The sequence below is a fragment of the Mustelus asterias genome, chromosome 17 (assembly GCF_964213995.1).
Source record: "Mustelus asterias chromosome 17, sMusAst1.hap1.1, whole genome shotgun sequence".
Lineage (NCBI taxonomy): Eukaryota > Metazoa > Chordata > Chondrichthyes > Carcharhiniformes > Triakidae > Mustelus > Mustelus asterias.
This window is the reverse complement of record NC_135817.1, coordinates 77,474,747-77,498,186: the sequence shown is the minus strand read 5'-3', so window position 1 is coordinate 77,498,186 and position 23,440 is coordinate 77,474,747. Positions and strand designations below refer to the sequence as shown.

Below are 23,440 nucleotides of genomic sequence, written 5' to 3'. Positions count from 1 at the left end.
GTTTTCAAATGTCCTGCCCTTTAAACTATTTTGATAACCACACAGAGTGATATAAAAAATATAGCCTGCCATTAGTAGAAGGCTAGATGATAACATGAGTAGACCTGAAGCGTATGGGTTGACAGGGTGGATGGGGGGATAATCTGGTCACATATGTTGGCATGGATGGAGCATAGGAATGATGTGTGTGGGGTGAGGGCTGGAGGTTGAAGGGGTGCCCTTTGTTCCATTGTTTTTTGACAAAGTGCCGGTCCAGAATGTCGTGCCTTGCAGCCAACCCATCTCCATAGCGAGCGGCCTCTACTCTCATTCCGGGGGGTGAGACCAAATCGCCTTTCATCCCACTCTCCCAGAGTGAAAATTTCAACTTCCAGACCACATTTTCAAAGACCATTCTGACACTCAACAATATCGGAAACAAGGATTAGATCAAAACTGTCACTCTGAGTGCAGGGTACTTTAGCCAACAACTGGCAGTCAAGTTAAACTCAGGCAATGTCCTACCTTCACATGTCCTTCCAGGTACATTGGGGCTTGTGTCGTTGAACCCATCATTACACTGACAGGTGTACGTTGCATTCAATGTGATACAAGTTGCATTAACTGAACAGTCATTCTGCCCTGACAGGCAGCTGTCTTTGTCTGTAATGAAGGGGAAAGATCTGTGTTAGAACACTGCTTCAGTCTGAATTTAACCAGCTGGGAGTATCTGAAGAATTGATAATTATGGAGTTTCATGTGACTCCTCATTCCTCACTTTACTCCGTTCGAAATGTCATCTCCGAATGATGGGGAACAATTCATCAGAAACATCCCCAAACAGCACGGAGAGATGGAGAATGTGACATGAACTGGATAACGCTGTCAGTTTTAAACCAGTCAGAAAGAATGAAGGTCGACATTCTCTTCTGGTGACAGAAGTCCTGAGTGAAATAACTGTGAGGACTTTAATCCCAGCTTCCAAAAGATACAAACCTAAAGCACGAAACTACTGGTAATGTGACACAAACTGGCATTGAATTGGGAATCAGATTGAGAGTTGGCATAAGGATGGATGGTGCAGGAAATGGAGAAGTTCACACTGTCTGAATCTGGGTTAAGGTTGATTGGAGGAAGATATCCTTTGTTTGCTAGTACCATGGAATCCTATCATCCACAATAGAAGCAAATGTGAATATCTCAACTGAAACACGGTCCCTCTGACAATGTCGCGCTGCAGTACTGCACTGGAGTGTCAGCACTGATTTTCTGTTCAAGGTCTTGAGTGGGACTTAAACACTTGATCTTACAAAGCAACAGAGATAAAAGGAGCAGGAGGAGGCCATTTGGCACTGTGAGCCTGCCCCACAATTCATTATGACCATGGCTGATCATCCAACTCAATAGCCCAATCCTGCCTTCCCCCACCCCACCATCTTCACTAATTCCCATCACCCCACGAGCGAAATCTAACTCCTTCTTGAAACCATACAATGTTTTGGCCTGTTAGCAATTCAACCAAACACCAGTTTACCGTCACCAAAACCCTTTATTGTACAACAAAATAAAAGGCCGAAGCCGCTGCTTACAATCAGTTGTCTTCACCTCAGAACTCACAACTCTGGTAAGGGTAAAGTTACAGGCTTCCAAACCCCAACTCGCTGCTTTTATTGGGCGAGCCTCCACTCACTCAACATGGCAGCTTCCATTCCACGAGGACCATGGGTAAATATTTTGATGATCCCTGTGGACTCTGTGGTCATCATAACAGACCTCAACTGCTTTCTGAGGGAGTGAATTCCACAGGCTCAGCACTCACGAGATGAAGACATTTCTCCTCATCTCAGTTCTAAAAGGTTTACTTCATATCCGTGCACTGTGACCCCTGGTTCTGGATACCCCCACCACCGGGAACATCCTTCCTGCATCTACCCTGCCGAGTCCTGTGAGAATTTTATAGGATTCTATGTGACCTCTCCTCATTCTTCTAAACTCCAATGAATATAATCCTATCCGAATCAACCTCTCCTCAGATGTCAGTCCTACCATCCCAGGAATCAGTCTAATAAATCTTCACTGCACTCCCTCTAGAGCAAGAACACCCATCGTCAAATCAGGAGACCAAAACTGCACACAATATTCCAGGTGTGATCTCACCATGGCCGTGTATAATTGCATTAAGATATCCCTGCTCCTGTACTCAAATTCTCTCACTGTGAAGGCCAACATAGCATTTGCCTTCTTTATCCCCTGCTGCACTGCATGCTTATCTTCAGTGACTGGTGTACGAGGACACCCAGGTTTTGTTGCACATTCCCCTCTCGTAATTTATAGCCATTCAGATAATCATCTGTTTTCCTGTTTTTGTTATCAAAGTGGATAACTTTGCATTTATCCATATGGCACAGGGTGAGAATGTCAGCAATGGAACCACCTCTGACCCAATATCAGTTATACCAATGAAATATCAGCATTGCCACCGAACTGAAAATTATTCCGGACTGACATGCTCTTTCTCTTTGTTCTGAATTCAAGTGCAGGTATCAAATTTTATCAAATCATCACCCACGAGAACACGCACCTTGCCAGGAATCCCACATCTGTGGAACTCTCCCCAATCCTCATTTTTCCCTTCTTCCTGAACATTTCAGGATTTGAAAAGCCAAGTTTGGAATCATCCATCCACTTTATGATACAAAGTTCTCTCCCTTCTGTTCTTTTACATTTCTGCCATCACCAGGAGGCACACCTCCCGCCTTTCCTCATTCTTCCAGAACTTTCCCAAGGTCTCTGAAGTAAGTGATTGAAATGCTCGTTAGGGAATTCCTTACCTGAAATGGTTGTGTTTTGAAGGTCTACAGCGAACGCTGAACTGTTTTGTAAAGAATCAGCGATTGATTGTTTGATGTCAGAGACAGGGACAGTCACGTTTGTTGATGATGCCATCTCAAAGTTAACGACCACACTGCCTTCTTCAATAGATACGACAGTGATTGTCAGTTTTCCATTCCTGATTAAAGCCTGGATCGCTGGACTCAGGCCTTCCTTCAACTGAAATGAAGCAAACAAGAATCTATTTCAGAAATAACTGTTTTTGCCACAGAGTATGAGTCTGAATCAAAGGCTCTTTTGTACTTTTCCAAAAAGGCAAGGCTTCCCAATCCATCCTTCAATTGTATGTACATATGAGTAAGGAAGTTCTCTTCATTGTCAACGGGGAACACTTGGCACAAGTTCTACTTCCCACAGAAAGCATAGGCAAGGGAGGCGATGGCCTAGTTATATTATCACTGGACTATCAATCCAGAAACTTAGCTAATGCTCTGGGGACCCCGGTTCGAATCCCGCCATGGGAGACGGTGGAATTTGAATTCAATAAACAATACATGGAACTATGAATTCACTGTCAACCATGAAACTGTTATCAGAAACACCCATCTGGTTCACTAATATACTTTGGTGAAGGAAATCTACTGTTCTCACCTGGCCTGACCTACATCTGATTCCAGAGTCACAGCTCTGCGGTTGAGTCTCAACTGCCCTCGGGCATCGAGGGATAGACAATAAATGCTGCTCAGCCAGAGACGCCCATGTCCCACGTATTAATTTTTAAAAAATGGAAAGTGCTTAATCTCCTCATTGTCTCGAATAGATCCTGCTATGCACAGGGTGTCTGTTGATGCGGGTGCCTTAGGACCAAGTGTTATCATGATTCATTGTGTGAAGTTAACTGGGAAATTCATTGAAAGTTAGAAGAGTTGAGATGCATTTGCAGAAATTGAAGGAGATATTTTATAACTTTAGGCAAAGAAAAACCGTGTCTGCGTGGGTTTCCACCGGGGGCTCCGGTTTCCTCCCACAGTCTGAAAGACGTGTTGGTTAGGTGCATTGGCCGTGCTAAATTCTCCCTCAGTGTACCCGGACAGGCACCAGAGTGTGATGACTGGGGGATTTTCACAGTTACTTCATTGCAGTGTTAATGCCAGCCTACTTGTGACACTAATAAATAAACTTTCAACTTTACATGATTTTTCCCCCTCCTGAGCCCCAGGAATTGTTTCCAGCACCATCCAGACTCGGATCCGAACCAGGCTCGCCCAAGACTGCGACATTTGTATGACTTACTTCATCAGTGAAATTCTTCACAAAATCTTTGTACTCCTGGCTGCTTTTATTTTTCAAATCTGCTGTGAACGGCACATTTGTAATTCTTGTTGACACCTCCACGATCGCAGCAACTACAAAAAGTGAAAAAAATAAATTTATTTATGAGTAAACCTAAATACTCAACTTAGAGCTAATTTTACAATTGACTAATTTGGGACATTAACCTCTCACACCCAATCAGATGAGAGCCAGTGAGGAGTTGAAACAACGGTGAAGTATTTACCGCTCTCTTCTCAACATGTCACCTGCTCACCACCATTTTAAATGGCAGCATTTGAAAGCAGTCAGAGGGCCTGCCACAGTCAGCCACAGGGGTTATTTTAGATTAAAGTTGGGGATCCGGATCCCTGTCAGGACCCCTGTGCGATTTGATCTCAGGATCACAGAATTACACAGGGATCTGATGCCAGTGCTACTCAATGGTAAACAGATATAAGGCAAGAAGAGGCAATGTAAGAGTTTCTTATTATGTTGGAGGTCTCCATGAGCAAGAGCGCTCCTTCGGGTCTCTCAGCGAAACTTCACACTTTCCATTTCTCACCATCCCCTGCAAACAGCCACCGTGACTCCCATGGGTGCCTCCATCTCCACACCTCATGTTCAGGAGGGATGTGTTATGAGAAGGGGAAACAAAATCTGCTTCAGCAAACATACCTGTCCTGAGCTTCCTTGTAATTGTCTGCTGCTGACCGCATGTTGTGATGGATATTTTTATCTGATATTCAACGCCGGGCTGCAAACCGTTAAATCCTGCTGCTTTTTGCTCTGTTTGAATTTGCCTCCCCACAACATTCCCCGTGGAGATTGTGAGAGAGAAACGAGGCTGTTTGAATGCGTTGTTAGTATCCCAGGTAATGGAGATGACTTCACTTTCCACTGATATCAAATTCATACGAAGGAATCTCAGTGGCTCTGAAAAAAATATTATTTATTGTGAAACATCGGAAACAAACAAACATTCACCCTGGGGGTGATTTCACCATTGAGATGCGTCCGTTTTTGGGTGCGACACGGTGGTAAAGTGGGGCGTAAAGTGCTTAGCGCGATTGGCACCAGTTTTCTCGACTGGCGCCATTTTATGAGCGCCGCATTTCCGGTGCGGACAGCCCCTCGCGGTGAATGGGCGAGAGGCAGGTTAATGTATTAAAATATATTTAAATGTTGTTTAAAACCTGCTTAGTGAGCCCGGCGCTCAATCGGCTGGGCCCGCCCCCTTTATAACCTCGTCAGCAACGATTCTTGCCTTGTGCAAATTGGGCCAGAAAATCCCACCCAACCTCTTGAATAGAAAGTCTCCTCTGTGACGAGGGATATGATTATATAATGGAATGGTTAAAGATTAAAATATTCAACTTACCACAGACTGTCGTGAATGATGTGGAGATTGGTCTGGTGGTGGTGTTAAGTGTGGAGGTCGGGGTGGAGGTCGGGGTGGAGGTTGAGGTGGAGGTCGGGGTGGAGGTCGGAGTGGAGGTCGGAGTGGAGGTTGAGGTGGTGGTCACGGTGGTGGTCGAGTTGGAGGTCGGGGTGGTGGTTGAAGTGGAGGTTGAGCTGGAGGTCGGGGTGGAGATCGGGGTCGTGTTCAGAGTGGAGGTTGAGGTGGAGGTACCGGTGGTGGTCGGGGTGGAGGTCGGGGTGGTGGTTGAAGTGGAGGTTGAGCTGGAGGTCACGTTGGTGATTGAGGTGGAGGTCGGGCTGGAGGTCGTGTTGGAGGTTGAGGTGGAGGCCACAGTGGAGGTCTGGGTGGAGGTCGGGGTGGAGGTCGGAGTGGTGGTTGAGGTGGAGGTCACGGTGGTGGTCGGGGTGGATGCCAGGGTCGAGGTCGGGGTCGAGGTCGTGGTGGAGGTCGGAGTGGAGGTTGAGGTGGAGGTTGTGGTGGAGGTCACGGTGGAGGTCGGGGTGGAGGCCAGGGTAGAGGTCACCGTGGAGGTCGGAGTGGGTGTCACGGTGGAGGTCAAGGTGGAGGTCGTCGTCGAGGTCGGGGTGGAGGTCGGGGTGGGGGTCGGGGTGGATGTCGGGGTGGGGGTCGGGGTGGATGTCGGGGTGGGGGTCGGGGTGGAGGTCGGGGTGGGGGTCGGGGTGGAGGTTGGGTTGACGGTGGTAACAGGAGAAGTGTTTGGATTGGTTGTGCTGGAAGTTGTGCTGCTCGATGTTTCAATTGTTGGAGTTGAGGAACTGACGTGATTTGGATTTTCACTGGTTGTGGAAATTGAGGTGGGAGTCACTGGGAAAGCTGCAATATAAATCAAAGATAAGAAATGTTAAACAGTGAACTCGGTGACATTGCTCAGAAAGCTTTCCTTCTCACGGGCACAAAATGGGCAGCAGAACCATTCCAGACAGCAGCAGGCAATTCAATTAAATCGTCACAATTAACCATCATCATCATTGATTCATTTTTTAATCGAGAATCACAAAATGTGGAGAAATACATCAACTCAGAATGACAAAGAGAATGAAAAGCAAGGGGAATAATTCTCGATTGAATCTCTTGCTGCTTGCAAACACTCAGGATCAACACCAGAAAAGCTGTAATCGCTACTCTCGTTTAGAAATTGGTTAAGGAACATTGACAGCAGCAAAAGCAAAATATATCCGTCTAGACGTTCAGCCTCAGTAAAATGTCTGCATCAAACTCGGAGTCTGAAGTAAATCATTCACCACATTGGTATGGCCATGAAAACAGGTGTCATTGGATCACAGACTACGTACAGTGCAGAAGGAGGCCATTCGACCCACCGACTCTGCACTGAATCTCCAGCAGAACATCCGACCAGCGCCACCCTCTCCATCCAGTTTATTTACCCCATTAATCCCCCTAACCTGTGCTAATGGACAACTTATCATGGCCAATCCACCGAACCTGCACACCTTTGGAGTGTGGGAGGAAACCAGAGCACCCGTAGGAAACCCACGCACAAGCGGGGAGAATGTGCAAACTCCACACAGACAGTCACCCGAGGTTTGAATAGAACCCGGGTTGATTACAGCTCATGATACAACTCATGAATCTGTTTCCTTACAATGTGGAAAGAGCATTAAAAAGCGAGATGAATGTACCATAAACATCTCAAGCATTCATGAATTACTATGAAGAAAACCTTTTGTTCAGGAGTTGCTGTGGGCCCAGCCTTCGTTCCCCTTGGAGGGCACTTGAGTGTCAATCACATTGCTTTGGCTCTGGAGTTACACGTAGGCCAGACCGGGGAAGGACGGCAGATTTCCCTGCCTAAAGGACATTAGTGAACCAGATGGGCTTTTCTGACGATCGACAATGATTTCATGGTCATCAGGACATTCTTAATTCCAGATATTTTTAATTGAATTCAAATTCCACCATCTGCCGTGGCAGGATTCAAACCCAGGTCCCCAGAACATTCGCTAACTTGCTGGGTTAAGAGTCGAATGATAACAGCACGAGACCATGGCCTCCCTTCCGTCGTGTTTTCGCAAGTCCGGCCCTTTTAACTATTTTGATAACCACACAGAGTGATATAAAAAATGTAGCCTGCCATTAGTAGAAGGCTAGATGATAACATGAGTAGACCTGAAGCATATGGGTTGACAGGGTGGATGGGGGGATAATCTGGTCACATATATTGGCATTGATGGAGCATGGCAATGATGTGTGTGGGGTGAGGGCTGGAGGTTGAAGGGGTGCCCTTTGTTTCATTGTTTTTACACAAGGTCATGCCTTGCAGCCAACCCATCTCCATAGCCAGCGGCCTCTACTCACATTCCGGGAGATGAGACCAAATCGCCTTTCATCCCACTCTCCCAGAGTGAAAATTTCAACTTCCAGACCACATTTTCAAAGACCATTCTGACACTCAACAATATCGGAAACAAGGATTCGATCAAAACTGTCACTGATTGCAGGGTACTTTAGCAAACAACTGGCAGTCAAGTTAAACTCAGACAATGTCCTACCTTCACATGTCCTTCCAGGAACATTGGGGCTTGTGTCGTTGAACCCATCATTACACTGACAGGTGTACGTTGCATTCAATCTGATACAAGTTGCATTAACTGAACAGTCATTCTGCCCTGACTGGCAGCTGTCTTTGTCTGTAATGAAGAGGAAAGATCTGTGTTAGAACACTGCTTCAGTCTGAATTTAACCAGCTGGGAGTATCTGAAGAATTGATAATTATGGAGTTTCATGTGACTCCTCACTCCTCACTTTACTCCGTTCGAAATGTCATCTCCTAATGGCGGGCAACAATTCATCAGAAACACCCCCAAACAGCACGGAGAGATGGAGAATGTGACATGAACTGGATAACGCTGTCAGTTTTAAACCAGTCAGAAAGAATGAAGGTCGACATTCTCTTCTGGTGACAGACGTCCTGAGTGAAATAACTGTGAGGACTTTAATCCCAGCTTCCAAAAGATACAAACCTAAAGCACAAAACTACTGGTAATGTGACACAAACTGGCATTGAATTGGGAATCACATTGAGAATTGGCATAAGGATGGATGGTGCGGGAAATGGAGAAGTTCACACTGTCTGAATCTGGGTTAAGGTTGATTGGAGGAAGATATCCTTTGTTTGCTAGTACCATGGAATCCTATCATCCACAATAGAAGCAAATGTGAATATCTCAACTGAAACACGGTACCTCTGACAATGTCGCGCTGCAGTACTGCACTGGAGTGTCAGCACTGATTTTCTGCTCAAGGTCTTGAGTGGGACTTAAACACTTGATCTTACAAAGAAACAGAGAAAAAAGGAGCAGGAGGAGGCCATTTGGCCCTGTGAGCCTGCTCCACCATTCATTATGACCATGGCTGATCATCCAACTTAATAGCCCAATCCTGCCTTCCCCCGATCTCCACTAATTCCCTTCAAGAAGGAGCGAAATCTCACTCCTTCTTGAAACCATACAATGTTTTGGCCTGGTAGTAATTCAACCAAACACCAGTTTACTGTCACCAAAACCCTTTATTGTTCAACAAAATAAAAGGCCGAAGCCGCTGCTTACAATCAGTTGTCTTCACCTCAGAACTCACAACTCTGGTAAGGGTAAAGTTACAGGCTTCCAAACCCCAACTCGCTGCTTTTATTGGGCGAGCCTCCACTCACTCAACATGGCAGCTTCCACTCCACGAGGACCATGGGTAAATCTTTTGATGATCCCTTGTGGACTCTGTGGTCATCATAACAGACCTCAACTGCTTTCTGAGGGAGTGAATTCCACAGGCTCTGCACTCACGAGATGAAGACATTTCTCCTCATCTCAGTTCTTGAAGGTTTACCTCATATCCTTGCACTGTGACCCCTGGTTCTGGGTACCCCCACCACCGGGAACATCCTTCCTGCATCTACCCTGCCTAGTTCTGTTAGAATTTTAGAGGATTCTATGTGATCTCCCCTCATTCTTCTAAACTCCAGTGAATATAATCCTACCCGGCTCAACATCTCCTCAGATGTCAGTCCTACCATCCCAGGAAATAGTCTAATAAATCTTCACTGCACTCCCTCTAGAGCAAGAACACCCTTCATCAGATCAGGAGACCAAAGCTGCACACAATATTCCAGGTGTGGTCTCACCATGGCCGTGTATAATTGCATTAAGATATCCCTGCTCCTGTACTCAAATTCTCTCACTGTGAAGGCCAACATAGCATTTGCCTTCTTTATCCCCTGCTGCACTGCATGCTTATCTTCAGTGACTGGTGTACGAGGACACCCAGGTTTTGTTGCACATTCCCCTCTTGTAATTTATAGCCATTCAGATAATAATCTGCTTTCCTGTTTTTGTTATCAAAGTGGATAACTTTGCATTTATCCATATGGCACAGGGTGAGAATGTCAGCAATGGAACCACCTCTGACACAATATCAGTTATACCAATGAAATATCAGCATTGCCACCGAACTGAAAATTATTCCGGACTGACATGCTCTTTCTCTTTGTTCTGAATTCAAGTGCTGGTATCAAATTTTGTCAGATCATCACCCACTATAATACACACCTTGCCAGGAATCCCAAAACTGTGGAACTCTACCCAATCCTCATTTTTCCCTTCTTCCTGAACATTTCTGGATTTGAAAAGCCAAGTTTGGAATCATCCATCCACTTTATGATTCAAATTTCTCTCCCTTCTGTTCTTTTACATTTCTGCCATCACCAGGAGGCACACCTCCCGCCTTTCCTCATTCTTCCAGAACTTTCCCAAGGTCTCTGAAGTAAGTGATTGAAATGCTCGCTGGGGAATTCCTTACCTGAAATGGTTGTGTTTTGAAGGTCTACAGCGAACGCTGAACTGTTTTGTAAAGAATCAGCGACTGATTGTTTGATGTCAGAGACAGGGACAGTCACGTTTGTTGATGATGCCATCTCAAAGTTAACGACCACACTGCCTTCTTCAATAGATACGACAGTGATTGTCAGTTTTCCATTCCTGGCTAAAACCTGGATCGCTGGACTCAGGCCTTCCTTCAACTGAAATGAAGCAAACAAGAATCTATTTCAGAAATAACTGTTTTTGCCACAGAATATGAGTCTGAATCAAAGGCTCTTTTATACTTTTCCAAAAAGGCAAGGCTTCCCAATCCATCCCTCAATTGTATGTACATATGAGTAAGGAAGTTCTCTTCATAGTCAACGGGGAACACTTGGCAAAAGTTCTACTTCCCACAGAAAGCAAAGGCAAGGGAGGGGATGGCCTAGTGATATTATCGCTGGACTATTGATGCGCATCAATTGGACACGAGGCACAAAGCTTCGGTAAAAGAAGGCTTTTATTAACTAACAATGGAACTAACAGAACTTTAACACACTATCCCAGACTGAAGAGGTCCCACCCGAGCAGGGGGTCTTATACCTCTCCCAGGAGGTGGAGCCCGACTGGGATATGCCACAACAGTAACAACCACAGGTGTATCAATCCCACCCTAGCCCAACAACAACATTAGAACAACCCAACAACAACATTAGAACAATCCCACAGTGGGAACCAACGATGGTTCACCACAACTATCAATCCAGAAACTGAGCTAATGCTCTGGGGACCCCGGTTCGAATCCCGCCATGGGAGACGGTGGAATTTGAATTCAATAAACAATACACGGAACTATGAATTCACTGTCAACCATGAAAACATTATCAGAAACACCCATCTGGTTCACTAATGTACTTTAGTGAAGGAAATCTACTGTTCTTACCTGGCCTGACCTACATCTGATTCCAGAGTCACAGCTCTGAGGTTGACTCTCAACTGCCCTCGGGCATCGAGGGATAGACAATAAATACTGGCCAGCTAGAGATGCCCATGTCCCACGTATTAATTTTATAAACATGAAAAGTGCTTAAACTGCTCATTGTCTCAATTAGATCCTGCTATGCACAGGGTGTCTGTTGATGCGGGTGCCTTAGGACCAAGTGTTATCATGATTCATTGTGTGAAGTTAACTGGGAAATTTATTGAAGGTTAGACGAGTTGAGATGCATTTGCAGAGATTGAAGGAGATATTTTATAACTTTAGGCAAAGAAACCCCGTGTCTGCGTGGGTTTCCACCGGGGGCTCCGGTTTCCTCTCACAGTCTGAAAGACGTGTTGGTTCGGTGCATTGGCCGTGTTAAATTCTTCCGAACAGACAACAGAGTGAGACGAATAGGGGATTTTCACAGTCACTTCGCTGCAGTGTTAATGTCAGCTTACTTGTGACTCTAATAAATAAACTGTCAACTTTATATGATTTTTCCCCCTCCTGAGCCCCAGGAATTGTTTCCAGCACCATCCAGACTCGGATCCGAACCAGGCTCGCCCAAGACTGCGACACTTGTATGACTTACTTCATCAGTGAAATTCTTCACAAAATCTTTGTACTCCTGGCTGCTTTTATTTTTCAAATCTGCTGTGAACGGCACATTTGTAATTCTTGTTGACACCTCCACGATCGCAGCAACTACAAAAAGTGAAAAAAATAAATTTATTTATGAGTAAAACCTAAATACTCAACTTAGAGCTAATTTTACAATTGTCGAATTTGGGACATTAACCTCTCACACCCAATCAGATGAGAGCCAGTGAGGAGTTGAAACAACGGTGAAGTATTTACCGCTCTCTTCTCAACATGTCACCTGCTCACCACCATTTTAACTGGCAGCATTTGAAAGCAGTCAGAGGCCCTGCCACAGTCAGCCACAGGGGTTATTCGAGATTAAAGTTGGGGATCCGGATCCCTGTCAGGACCCCTGTGCGGTTTGAACTCAGGATCACAGAATTACACAGGGATCTGATGCCAGTGCTACTCAATGGTAAACAGATATAAGGCAAGAAGAGGCCCCGCAATGTAAGAGTTTCTTATTATGTTGGAGGTCTCCATGAGCAAGAGCACTCCTTCGGGTCTCTCAGGGAAACTTCACACTTTCCATTTCTCACCATCCCCTGCAAACAGCCACCGTGACTCCCATGGGTGCCTCCATCTCCACACCTCATGTTCAGGAGGGATGTGTTATGAGAAGGGGAAACAAAATCTGCTTCAGAAAACATACCTGTCCTGACTTTCCTTGTAATTGTCTGCTGCTGACCGCATGTTGTGATGGATATTTTTATCTGATATTCAACGCCGGGCTGCAATCCGTTAAATCCTGCTGCTTTTTGCTCCGTTTGAATTTGCCTCCCCACACCATTCCCCGTGGAGATTGTGAGAGAGAAACGAGGCTGTTTGAATGCGTTGTTAGTATCCCAGGTAATGGAGATGACTTCACTTTCCACTGATATCAAATTCATACGAAGGAATCTCAGTGGCTCTGAAAAAAATATTATTTATTGTGAAACATCGGAAACAAACAAACATTCACACAGGGGGCGATTTCACCATTGAGTTGCTTCCGTTTTTGGGTGCGACACAGTGGTAAAGTGGGGCGTAAAGTGCTTAGCGCGATTGGCACCAGTTTTCTCGTCTGGCGCCATTTTACGAGCGCCGGATTTCCGGTGCGGACAGCCCCTCGCGGTGAATGGGCGAGAGGCAGGTTAATGTATTAAAATATATTTAAATGTTGTTTAAAACCTGCTTAGTGAGCCCGGCGCTCAATCGGCTGGGCCCGCCCCCTTTATAACCTCGTCAGCAACGATTCTTGCCTTGTGCAAATTGGGCCAGAAAATCCCACCCAACCTCTTGAATAGAAAGTCTCCTCTGTGACGAGGGATATGATTATATAATGGAATGGTTAAAGATTAAAATATTCAACTTACCACAGACTGTCGTGAATGATGTGGAGATTGGTCTGGTGGTGGTGTTAAGTGTGGAGGTCGGGGTGGAGGTCACCATGGAGGTCGCCGTGGAGGTCGGAGTGGATGTCACGGTGGAGGTCACAGTGGAGGTCGGGTTCGAGGTCAGGGTGGAGGTCGCCGTGGAGGTCGGGGTGGAGGTCGGGGTGGAGGTCGGGGTGGAGGTCGGGGTGGAGGTTGGGGTGGAGGTTCGGGTGGAGGTCGGAGTGGAGGTCACAGTGGAGGTCACAGTGGAGGTCAGGGTGGAGGTCGGAGTGGAGATTGGGGTGGAGGTTGAGGTGGAGGTCGGGGTGGTGGTCGGAGTGGAGTTCGGGGTGGTGGTCGCGGTGGTGGTCGGGGTGGTGGTCGGAGTGGAGGTCGGGGTGGAGGTCGGGGTGGAGGTTGAGGTGGAGGTTGCAGTGGAGTTCACAGTGGAGGTCGGCGTGGAGGTCGGGGTGGAGGTTGAGGTGGAGGTTGCAGTGGAGTTCACAGTGGAGGTCGGGGTGGAGGTTGAGATGGAGGTTGTGGTGGAGGTCGGGGTGGAGGTCGGGTTGGAGGTCGGGGTGGAGGTCGGAGTGGAAGTCGGGGTGGAGGTCAAGGTGGAGGTCGGAGTGGAGGGTGAGGTGGAGGTTGTGGTGGAGGTCGGGGTGGAGGTCGGGGTGGAGGTCGGGGTGGAGGTTGAGGCGGAGGTCACGGTGGTGGTCAAGGTGGAGGTCGGAGTGGAGGTTACGGTGGAAGTCGGGGTGGAGGTCGCGGTGGTGGTCGGGGTGGAGGTCGGAGTGGAGGTTGAGGTGGAGGCCACAGTGGAGGTCGGGGTGGAGGTCAGGGTCGAGTTCGGGGTGGAGGTCGGAGTGGAGATTGAGGTGGAGGGCACGGTGGAGGTCGGGGTGGAGGTCAGGGTAGAGGTCACCGTTGAGGTCGGAGTGGAGGTCACGGTGGAGGTCATAGTGGAGGTCGGGTTCGAGGTCGGGGTGGAGGTCAGGTTGAAGGTCGGAGTGGAGGTTGAGGTGGAGGTCACGGTGGTGGTCGGGGTGGAGGTCGGGGTCGTGTTCGGAGTGGAGGCTGAGGTGGGGGTCACGGTGGTCGTCGGGGTGGAGGTCGGGGTGGAGGTCAGGTTGGAGGTCGGGTTGGAGGTTGAGGCCACTGTGGATGTCGGGGTGGAGGTCTGGGTCGAGGTTGGGGTGGAGGTCGGAGTGGAGGTTGAGGTGGAGGTCACAGTGGAGGTCGGGGTGGAGGCCAGGGTAGAGGTCACCGTGGAGGTCGGAGTGGGTGTCACGGTGGAGGTCACGGTGGAAGTTGGGGTGGATGTCAGGGTGGAGGTCGCCGTCGAGGTCGGGCTGGAGGTCACTGTGGAGGTCGCAGTGGGGGTCGGGGTGGAGGTTGGGTTGACAGTGGTAACAGGAGAAGTGTTTGGATTGGTTGTGCTGGAAGTTGTGCTGCTCGATGTTTCAATTGTTGGAGTTGAGGAACTGACGTGATTTGGATTTTCACTGGTTGTGGAAATTGAGGTGGGAGTCACTGGGAAAGCTGCAATATAAATCAAAGATAAGAAATGTTAAACAGTGAACTCGGTGACATTGCTCAGAAAGCTTTCCTTCTCACGGGCACAAAATGGGCAGCAGAACCATTCCAGACAGCAGCAGGCAATTCAATTAAATCGTCACAATTAACCATCATCATCATTGATTCATTTTTTTTACAAAGAATCACAAAATGTGGAGAAGTACATCAACTCAGAATGACAAAGAGAATGAAAAGCAAGGGGAATAATTCTCGATTGAATCTCTTGCTGCTTGCAAACACTCAGGATCAACACCAGAAAAGCAGCAATCGCTACTCTCGCTTAGAAATTGGTTCAGGAAAGTTGACAGCAGGAAAAGCAAAATATATCCGTCTAGACGTTCAGCCTCAGTAAAATGTGCTGCACAGCATCCAATACAGTGGCTGGTGTCTGCATCAAACTCGGAGTCTGAAGTAAATCACTCACCACATTGGTATGGCCATGAAAACAGGTGTCATTGGATCACAGACTACGTACAGTGCAGAAGGAAGCCATTCGACCCACCGACTCCGCACTGAATCTCCAGCAGAACATCCGACCAGCGCCACCCCCTCCATCCAGCTTATTTACCCCATTAATGCCCCTAACCTGTGCTAATGGACAACTTATCATGGCCAATCCACCGAACCTGCACACCTTTGGAGTGTGGGAGGAAACCGGAGCACCCGGAGGAAACCCACGCACAAGCGGGGAGAATGTGCAAACTCCACACAGACAGTCACCCGAGGTTTGAATAGAACCCGGGTTGATTACAGCTCATGATACAACTCATGAATCTGTTTCCTTACAATGTGGAAAGAGCTTTAAAAAGCGAGATGAATGTACTATAAACGTCTCAAGCATTCATGAATTACTATGTAGAAAACCTTTTGTTCAGGAGTTGCTGGGGGCCCAGCCTTCGTTCCCCTTGGAGGGCACTTGAGATGGAGGTCGGGGTGGAGGTCGGAGTGGAAGTCGGGGTGGAGGTCAAGGTGGAGGTCGGAGTGGAGGTTGAGGTGGAGGTTGTGGTGGAGGTTGCAGTGGAGTTCACAGTGGAGGTCGGGGTGGAGGTTGAGATGGAGGTTGTGGTGGAGGTCACAGTGGAGGTTGTGGTGGAGGTCGGGGTGGAGGTCGGGGTGGAAGTCGGGGTGGAGGTCAAGGTGGAGGTCGGGGTGGAGGTCGGGGTGGAGGTCAAGGTGGAGGTCGGAGTGGAGGTTGAGGTGGAGGTTGCAGTGGAGTTCACAGTGGAGGTCGGGGTGGAGGTCGGAGTGGAGATTGAGGTGGAGGGCACGGTGGAGGTCGGGGTGGAGGTCAAGGTGGAGGTCGGAGTGGAGGTTGAGGTGGAGGTTGCAGTGGAGTTCACAGTGGAGGTCGGGGTGGAGGTTGAGATGGAGGTTGTGGTGGAGGTCACAGTGGAGGTCGGGGTGGAGGTCGGGTTGGAGGTCGGAGTGGAAGTCGGGGTGGAGGTCAAGGTGGAGGTCGGAGTGGAGGGTGAGGTGGAGGTTGTGGTGGAGGTCGGGGTGGAGGTTGGGGTGGAGGTCGGGGTGGACGTTGAGGCGGAGGTCACGGTGGTGGTCAAGGTGGAGGTCGGAGTGGAGGTTACGGTGGAGGTCGGGGTGGAGGTCAAGGTGGAGGTCGGAGTGGAGGTTACGGTGGAGGTCGGGGTGGAGGTCGCGGTGGTGGTCGGGGTGGAGGTCGGAGTGGAGGTTGAGGTGGAGGCCACAGTGGAGGTCGGGGTGGAGGTCAGGGTCGAGTTTGGGGTGGAGGTCGGAGTGGAGATTGAGGTGGAGGGCACAGTGGAGGTCGGGGTGGAGGTCAGGGTAGAGGTCACCGTTGAGGTCGGAGTGGAGGTCACGGTGGAGGTCACAGTGGAGGTCGGGTTCGAGGTCGGGGTGGAGGTCAGGTTGAAGGTCGGAGTGGAGGTTGAGGTGGAGGTCACGGTGGTGGTCGGGGTGGAGGTCGGGGTCGTGTTCGGAGTGGAGGTTGAGGTGGGGGTCACGGTGGTCGTCGGGGTGGAGGTCGGGGTGGAGGTCAGGTTGGAGGTCGGGTTGGAGGTTGAGGTGGAGGTCACGGTGGTGGTCGGGGTGGAGGTCGGGTTGGAGGTCGGAGTGGAGGTTGAGGTGGAGGTTGCAGTGGAGTTCACAGTGGAGGTCGGGGTGGAGGTCGGGGTGGAGGTCGGGGTGGAGGTCGGAGTGGAAGTCGGGGTGGAGGTCAAGGTGGAGGTCGGAGTGGAGGTTGAGGTGGAGGTTGCAGTGGAGTTCACAGTGGAGGTCGGGGTGGAGGTTGAGATGGAGGTTGTGGTGGAGGTCACAGTGGAGGTCGGGGTGGAGGTCGGGGTGGAGGTCGGAGTGGAAGTCGGGGTGGAGGTCAAGGTGGAGGTCGGAGTGGAGGGTGAGGTGGAGGTTGTGGTGGAGGTCGGGGTGGAGGTCGGGGTGGAGGTCGGGGTGGAGGTTGAGGCGGAGGTCACGGTGGTGGTCAAGGTGGAGGTCGGAGTGGAGGTTACGGTGGAGGTCGGGGTGGAGGTCGCGGTGGTGGTCGGGGTGGAGGTCGGAGTGGAGGTTGAGGTGGAGGCCACAGTGGAGGTCGGGGTGGAGGTCAGGGTCGAGTTCGGGGTGGAGGTCGGAGTGGAGATTGAGGTGGAGGGCACGGTGGAGGTCGGGGTGGAGGTCAGGGTAGAGGTCACCGTTGAGGTCGGAGTGAAGGTCACGGTGGAGGTCGGGTTCGAGGTCGGGGTGGAGGTCAGGTTGAAGGTCGGAGTGGAGGTTGAGGTGGAGGTCACGGTGGTGGTCGGGGTGGAGGTCGGGGTGGAGGTCAGGTTGGAGGTCGGGTTGGAGGTTGAGGTGGAGGCCACAGTGGAGGTCGGGGTGGAGGTCAGGGTCGTGTTCGGGGTGGAGGTCGGAGTGGAGATTGAGGTGGAGGGCACGGTGGAGGTCGGGGTGGAGGTCAGGGTAGAGGTCACCGTTGAGGTCGGAGTGGAGGTCACGGTGGAGGTCACAGTGGAGGTCGGGTTCGAGGTCGGGGTGGAGGTCAGGTTGAAGGTCGGAGTGGAGGTTGAGGTGGAGGTCACGGTGGTGGTCGGGGTGGAGGTCGGGGTGGAGGTCAGGTTGGAGGTCGGAGTGGAGGTTGAGGTGGAGGTCACGGTGGTGGTCGGGGTGGAGGTCGGGGTCGTGTTCGGAGTGGAGGTTGAGGTGGGGGTCACGGTGGTGGTCGGGGTGGAGGTCGGGGTGGAGGTCAGGTTGGAGGTCGGGTTGGAGGTTGAGGTGGAGGCCACTGTGGATGTCGGGGTGGAGGTCTGGGTCGAGGTCGGGGTGGAGGTCGGAGTGGAGGTTGAGGTGGAGGTCACAGTGGAGGTCGGGGTGGAGGCCAGGGTAGAGGTCACCGTGGAGGTCGGAGTGGGTGTCACGGTGGAGGTCACGGTGGAAGTTGGGGTGGATGTCAGGGTGGAGGTCGCCGTCGAGGTCGGGCTGGAGGTCACTGTGGAGGTCGCAGTGGGGGTCGGGGTGGAGGTTGGGTTGACAGTGGTAATAGGAGAAGTGTTTGGATTGGTTGTGCTGGAAGTTGTGCTGCTCGATATTTCAATTGTTGGAGTTGAGGAACTGACGTGATTTGGATTTTCACTGGTTGTGGAAATTGAGGTGGGAGTCACTGGGAAAGCTGCAATATAAATCAAAGATAAGAAATGTTAAACAGTGAACTCGGTGACATTGCTCAGAAAGCTTTCCTTCTCACGGGCACAAAATGGGCAGCAGAACCATTCCAGACAGCAGCAGGCAATTCAATTAAATCGTCACAATTAACCATCATCATCATTGATTCATTTTTTTTACAAAGAATCACAAAATGTGGAGAAATACATCAACTCAGAATGACAAAGAGAATGAAAAGCAAGGGGAATAATTCTCGATTGAATCTCTTGCTGCTTGCAAACACTCAGGATCAACACCAGAAAAGCAGCAATCGCTACTCTCGTTTAGAAATTGGTTCAGGAAAGTTGACAGCAGCAAAAGCAAAATATATCCGTCTAGACGTTCAGCCTCAGTAAAATGTGCTGCACAGCATCCAATACAGTGGCTGGTGTCTGCATCAAACTCGGAGTCTGAAGTAAATCACTCACCACATTGGTATGGCCATGAAAACAGGTGTCATTGGATCACAGACTACGTACAGTGCAGAAGGAGGCCATTCGACCCACCGACTCCGCACTGAATCTCCAGCAGAACATCCGACCAGCGCCACCCCCTCCATCCAGCTTATTTACCCCATTAATGCCCCTAACCTGTGCTAATGGACAACTTATCATGGCCAATCCACCGAACCTGCACACCTTTGGAGTGTGGGAGGAAACCGGAGCACCCGGAGGAAACCCACGCACAAGCGGGGAGAATGTGCAAACTCCACACAGACAGTCACCCGAGGTTTGAATAGAACCCGGGTTGATTACAGCTCATGATACAACTCATGAATCTGTTTCCTTACAATGTGGAAAGAGCTTTAAAAAGCGAGATGAATGTACTATAAACGTCTCAAGCATTCATGAATTACTATGAAGAAAACCTTTTGTTCAGGAGTTGCTGGGGGCCCAGCCTTCGTTCCCCTTGGAGGGCACTTGAGTGTCAATCACATTGCTTTGGCTCTGGAGTTACATGTAGGCCAGACCGGGGAAGGACGGCAGATTTCCCTGCCTAAAGGACATTAGTGAACCAGATGGGCTTTTCTGACAATCGACAATGATTTCATGGTCATCAGGACATTCTTAATTCCAGATATTTTTAATTGAATTCAAATTCCACCATCTGCCGTGGCAGGATTCAAACCCAGGTCCCCAGAACATTCGCTAACTTGCTGGGTTAAGAGTCTAATGATAACAGCACGAGGCCATGGCCTCCCTTCCGTCGTGTTTTCGCAAGTCCGGCCCTTTTAACTATTTTGATAACCACACAGAGTGATATAAAAAATGTAGCCTGCCATTAGTAGAAGGCTAGATGATAACATGAGTAGACCTGAAGCGCATGGGTTGACAGGGTGGATGGGGGGATAATCTGGTCACATATATTGGCATTGATGGAGCATGGCAATGATGTGTGTGGGGTGAGGGCTGGAGGTTGAAGGGGTGCCCTTTGTTTCATTGTTTTTACACAAGGTCATGCCTTGCAGCCAACCCATCTCCATAGCCAGCGGCCTCTACTCTCATTCCGGGAGATGAGACCAAATCGCCTTTCATCCCACTCTCCCAGAGTGAAAATTTCAACTTCCAGACCACATTTTCAAAGACCATTCTGACACTCAACAATATCGGAAACAAGAATTAGATCAAAACTGTCACTCTGAGCGCAGGGTACTTTAGCCAACAACTGGCAGTCAAGTTAAACTCAGGCAATGTCCTACCTTCACATGTCCTTCCAGGTACACTGGGGCTTCTGTCGTTGAACCCATCATTACACTGACAGGTGTACGTTGCGTTCAAACTGATACAAGTTGCATTAACTGAACAGTCATTCTGCCCTGACAGGCAGCTGTCTTTGTCTGTAATGAAGGGGAAAGATCTGTGTTAGAACACTGCTTCAGTCTGAATTTAACCAGCTGGGAGTATCCGAAGAATTGATAATTATGGAGTTTCATGTGACTCCTCATTTCTCACTTTACTCGATTTGAAATGTCATCTCCTAATGGTGGGGAACAATTCATCAGAAACATCCCCAAACAGCACGGAGAGATGGAGAATGTGACATGAACTGGATAACGCTGTCAGTTTTAAACCAGTCAGAAAGAATGAAGGTCGACATTCTCTTTTGGTGACAGACGTCCTGAGTGAAATAACTGTGAGGACTTTAATCCCAGCTTCCAAAAGATACAAACCTAAAGCACGAAACTACTGGTAATGTGACACAAACAGGCATTGAATTGGGAATCAGATTGAGAGTTGGCATAAGGATGGATGGTGCAGGAAATGGAGAAGTTCACACTGTCTGAATCTGGGTTAAGGTTGATTGGAGGAAGATATCCTTTGGTTGCTAGTACCATGGAATCCTATCATCCACAATAGAAGCAAATGTGAATATCTCAACTGAAACACGGTACCTCTGACAATGTCGCGCTGCAGTACTGCACTGGAGTGTCAGCACTGATTTTCTGTTCAAGCCATTGAGCGGCACTTGATCTTGATCTTACAAAGAAACAGAGATAAAAGGAGCAGGAGGAGGCCATTTGGCCCTGCGAGCCTGCTCCACCATTCATTATGATCATGGCTGGTCATCCAACTCAATAGCCCAATCCTGCCTTCCCCCACCCCCCCACCATCTCCATTAATTCCCTTCACCCCAGGAGCGAAATCTCACTCCTTCTTGAAACCATACAATGTTTTGGCCTGGTAGTAATTCAACCAAACACCAGTTTACTGTCACCAAAACCCTTTATTGTTCAACAAAATAAAAGGCCGAAGCCGCTGCTTACAATCAGTTGTCTTCACCTCAGAACTCACAACTCTGGTAAGGGTAAAGTTACAGGCTTCCAAACCCCAACTCGCTGCTTTTATTGGGCGAGCCTCCACTCACTCAACATGGCAGCTTCCACTCCACGAGGACCATGGGTAAATCTTTTGATGATCCCTTGTGGACTCTGTGGTCATCATAACAGACCTCAACTGCTTTCTGAGGGAGTGAATTCCACAGGCTCTGCACTCACGAGATGAAGACATTTCTCCTCATCTCAGTTCTTGAAGGTTTACCTCATATCCTTGCACTGTGACCCCTGGTTCTGGGTACCCCCACCACCGGGAACATCCTTCCTGCATCTACCCTGCCTAGTTCTGTTAGAATTTTAGAGGATTCTATGTGATCTCCCCTCATTCTTCTAAACTCCAGTGAATATAATCCTACCCGGCTCAACATCTCCTCAGATGTCAGTCCTACCATCCCAGGAAATAGTCTAATAAATCTTCACTGCACTCCCTCTAGAGCAAGAACACCCTTCATCAGATCAGGAGACCAAAGCTGCACACAATATTCCAGGTGTGGTCTCACCATGGCCGTGTATAATTGCATTAAGATATCCCTGCTCCTGTACTCAAATTCTCTCACTGTGAAGGCCAACATAGCATTTGCCTTCTTTATCCCCTGCTGCACTGCATGCTTATCTTCAGTGACTGGTATACGAGGACACCCAGGTTTTGTTGCACATTCCCCTCTTGTAATTTATAGCCATTCAGATAATAATCTGCTTTCCTGTTTTTGTTATCAAAGTGGATAACTTTGCATTTATCCATATGGCACAGGGTGAGAATGTCAGCAATGGAACCACCTCTGACACAATATCAGTTATACCAATGAAATATCAGCATTGCCACCAAACTGAAAATTATTCCGGACTGACATGCTCTTTCTCTTTGTTCTGAATTCAAGTGCTGGTATCAAATTTTGTCAGATCATCACCCACTATAATACACACCTTGCCAGGAATCCCAAAACTGTGGAACTCTACCCAATCCTCATTTTTCCCTTCTTCCTGAACATTTCAGGATTTGAAAAGCCAAGTTTGGAATCATCCATCCACTTTATGATTCAAATTTCTCTCCCTTCTGTTCTTTTACATTTCTGCCACCACCAGGAGGCACACCTCCCGCCTTTCCTCATTCTTCCAGAACTTTCCCAAGGTCTCTGAAGTAAGTGATTGAAATGCTCGCTGTGGAATTCCTTACCTGAAATGGTTGTGTTTTGAAGGTCTACAGCGAACGCTGAACTGTTTTGTAAAGAATCAGCGACTGATTGTTTGATGTCAGAGACAGGGACAGTCACGTTTGTTGATGATGCCATCTCAAAGTTAACGACCACACTGCCTTCTTCAATAGATACGACAGTGATTGTCAGTTTTCCATTCCTGGCTAAAACCTGGATCGCTGGACTCAGGCCTTCCTTCAACTGAAATGAAGCAAACAAGAATCTATTTCAGAAATAACTGTTTTTGCCACAGAATATGAGTCTGAATCAAAGGCTCTTTTATACTTTTCCAAAAAGGCAAGGCTTCCCAATCCATCCCTCAATTGTATGTACATATGAGTAAGGAAGTTCTCTTCATAGTCAACGGGGAACACTTGGCAAAAGTTCTACTTCCCACAGAAAGCAAAGGCAAGGGAGGCGATGGCCTAGTGATATTATCGCTGGACTATTGATGCGCATCAATTGGACACGAGGCACAAAGCTTCGGTAAAAGAAGGCTTTTATTAACTAACAATGGAACTAACAGAACTTTAACACACTATCCCAGACTGAAGAGGTCCCACCCGAGCAGGGGGTCTTATACCTCTCCCAGGAGGTGGAGCCCGACTGGGATATGCCACAACAGTAACAACCACAGGTGTATCAATCCCACCCTAGCCCAACAACAACATTAGAACAACCCAACAACAACATTAGAACAATCCCACAGTGGGAACCAACGATGGTTCACCACAACTATCAATCCAGAAACTTAGCTAATGCTCTGGGGACCCCGGTTCGAATCCCGCCATGGGAGACGGTGGAATTTGAATTCAATAAA

General features: G+C 48.7%; 1 protein-coding gene across 1 annotated transcript in view; it reads right to left on the bottom strand.

Moving 5' to 3' along the window:
* LOC144506091 (uncharacterized) overlaps positions 1 to 23,440 on the bottom strand; it is a gene marked incomplete at its 5' end in the record, with an annotated part of 113,089 nt that overhangs the window by 20,915 nt on the left and 68,734 nt on the right. Inside the window, 16 exons of the mRNA XM_078231907.1 lie at positions 505 to 642; positions 2,811 to 3,030; positions 4,105 to 4,217; positions 4,801 to 5,056; positions 6,243 to 6,379; positions 8,077 to 8,214; positions 10,376 to 10,595; positions 11,949 to 12,061; positions 12,651 to 12,908; positions 13,354 to 13,819; positions 14,621 to 14,895; positions 15,718 to 15,730; positions 15,882 to 18,236; positions 18,288 to 18,562; positions 20,294 to 20,431; positions 22,602 to 22,821. Of these exons, the coding sequence (XP_078088033.1) occupies positions 505 to 642; positions 2,811 to 3,030; positions 4,105 to 4,217; positions 4,801 to 5,056; positions 6,243 to 6,379; positions 8,077 to 8,214; positions 10,376 to 10,595; positions 11,949 to 12,061; positions 12,651 to 12,908; positions 13,354 to 13,819; positions 14,621 to 14,895; positions 15,718 to 15,730; positions 15,882 to 18,236; positions 18,288 to 18,562; positions 20,294 to 20,431; positions 22,602 to 22,821 (5,335 nt within the window). The remainder of the gene's footprint in view (positions 1 to 504; positions 643 to 2,810; positions 3,031 to 4,104; positions 4,218 to 4,800; positions 5,057 to 6,242; positions 6,380 to 8,076; positions 8,215 to 10,375; positions 10,596 to 11,948; positions 12,062 to 12,650; positions 12,909 to 13,353; positions 13,820 to 14,620; positions 14,896 to 15,717; positions 15,731 to 15,881; positions 18,237 to 18,287; positions 18,563 to 20,293; positions 20,432 to 22,601; positions 22,822 to 23,440) is intronic.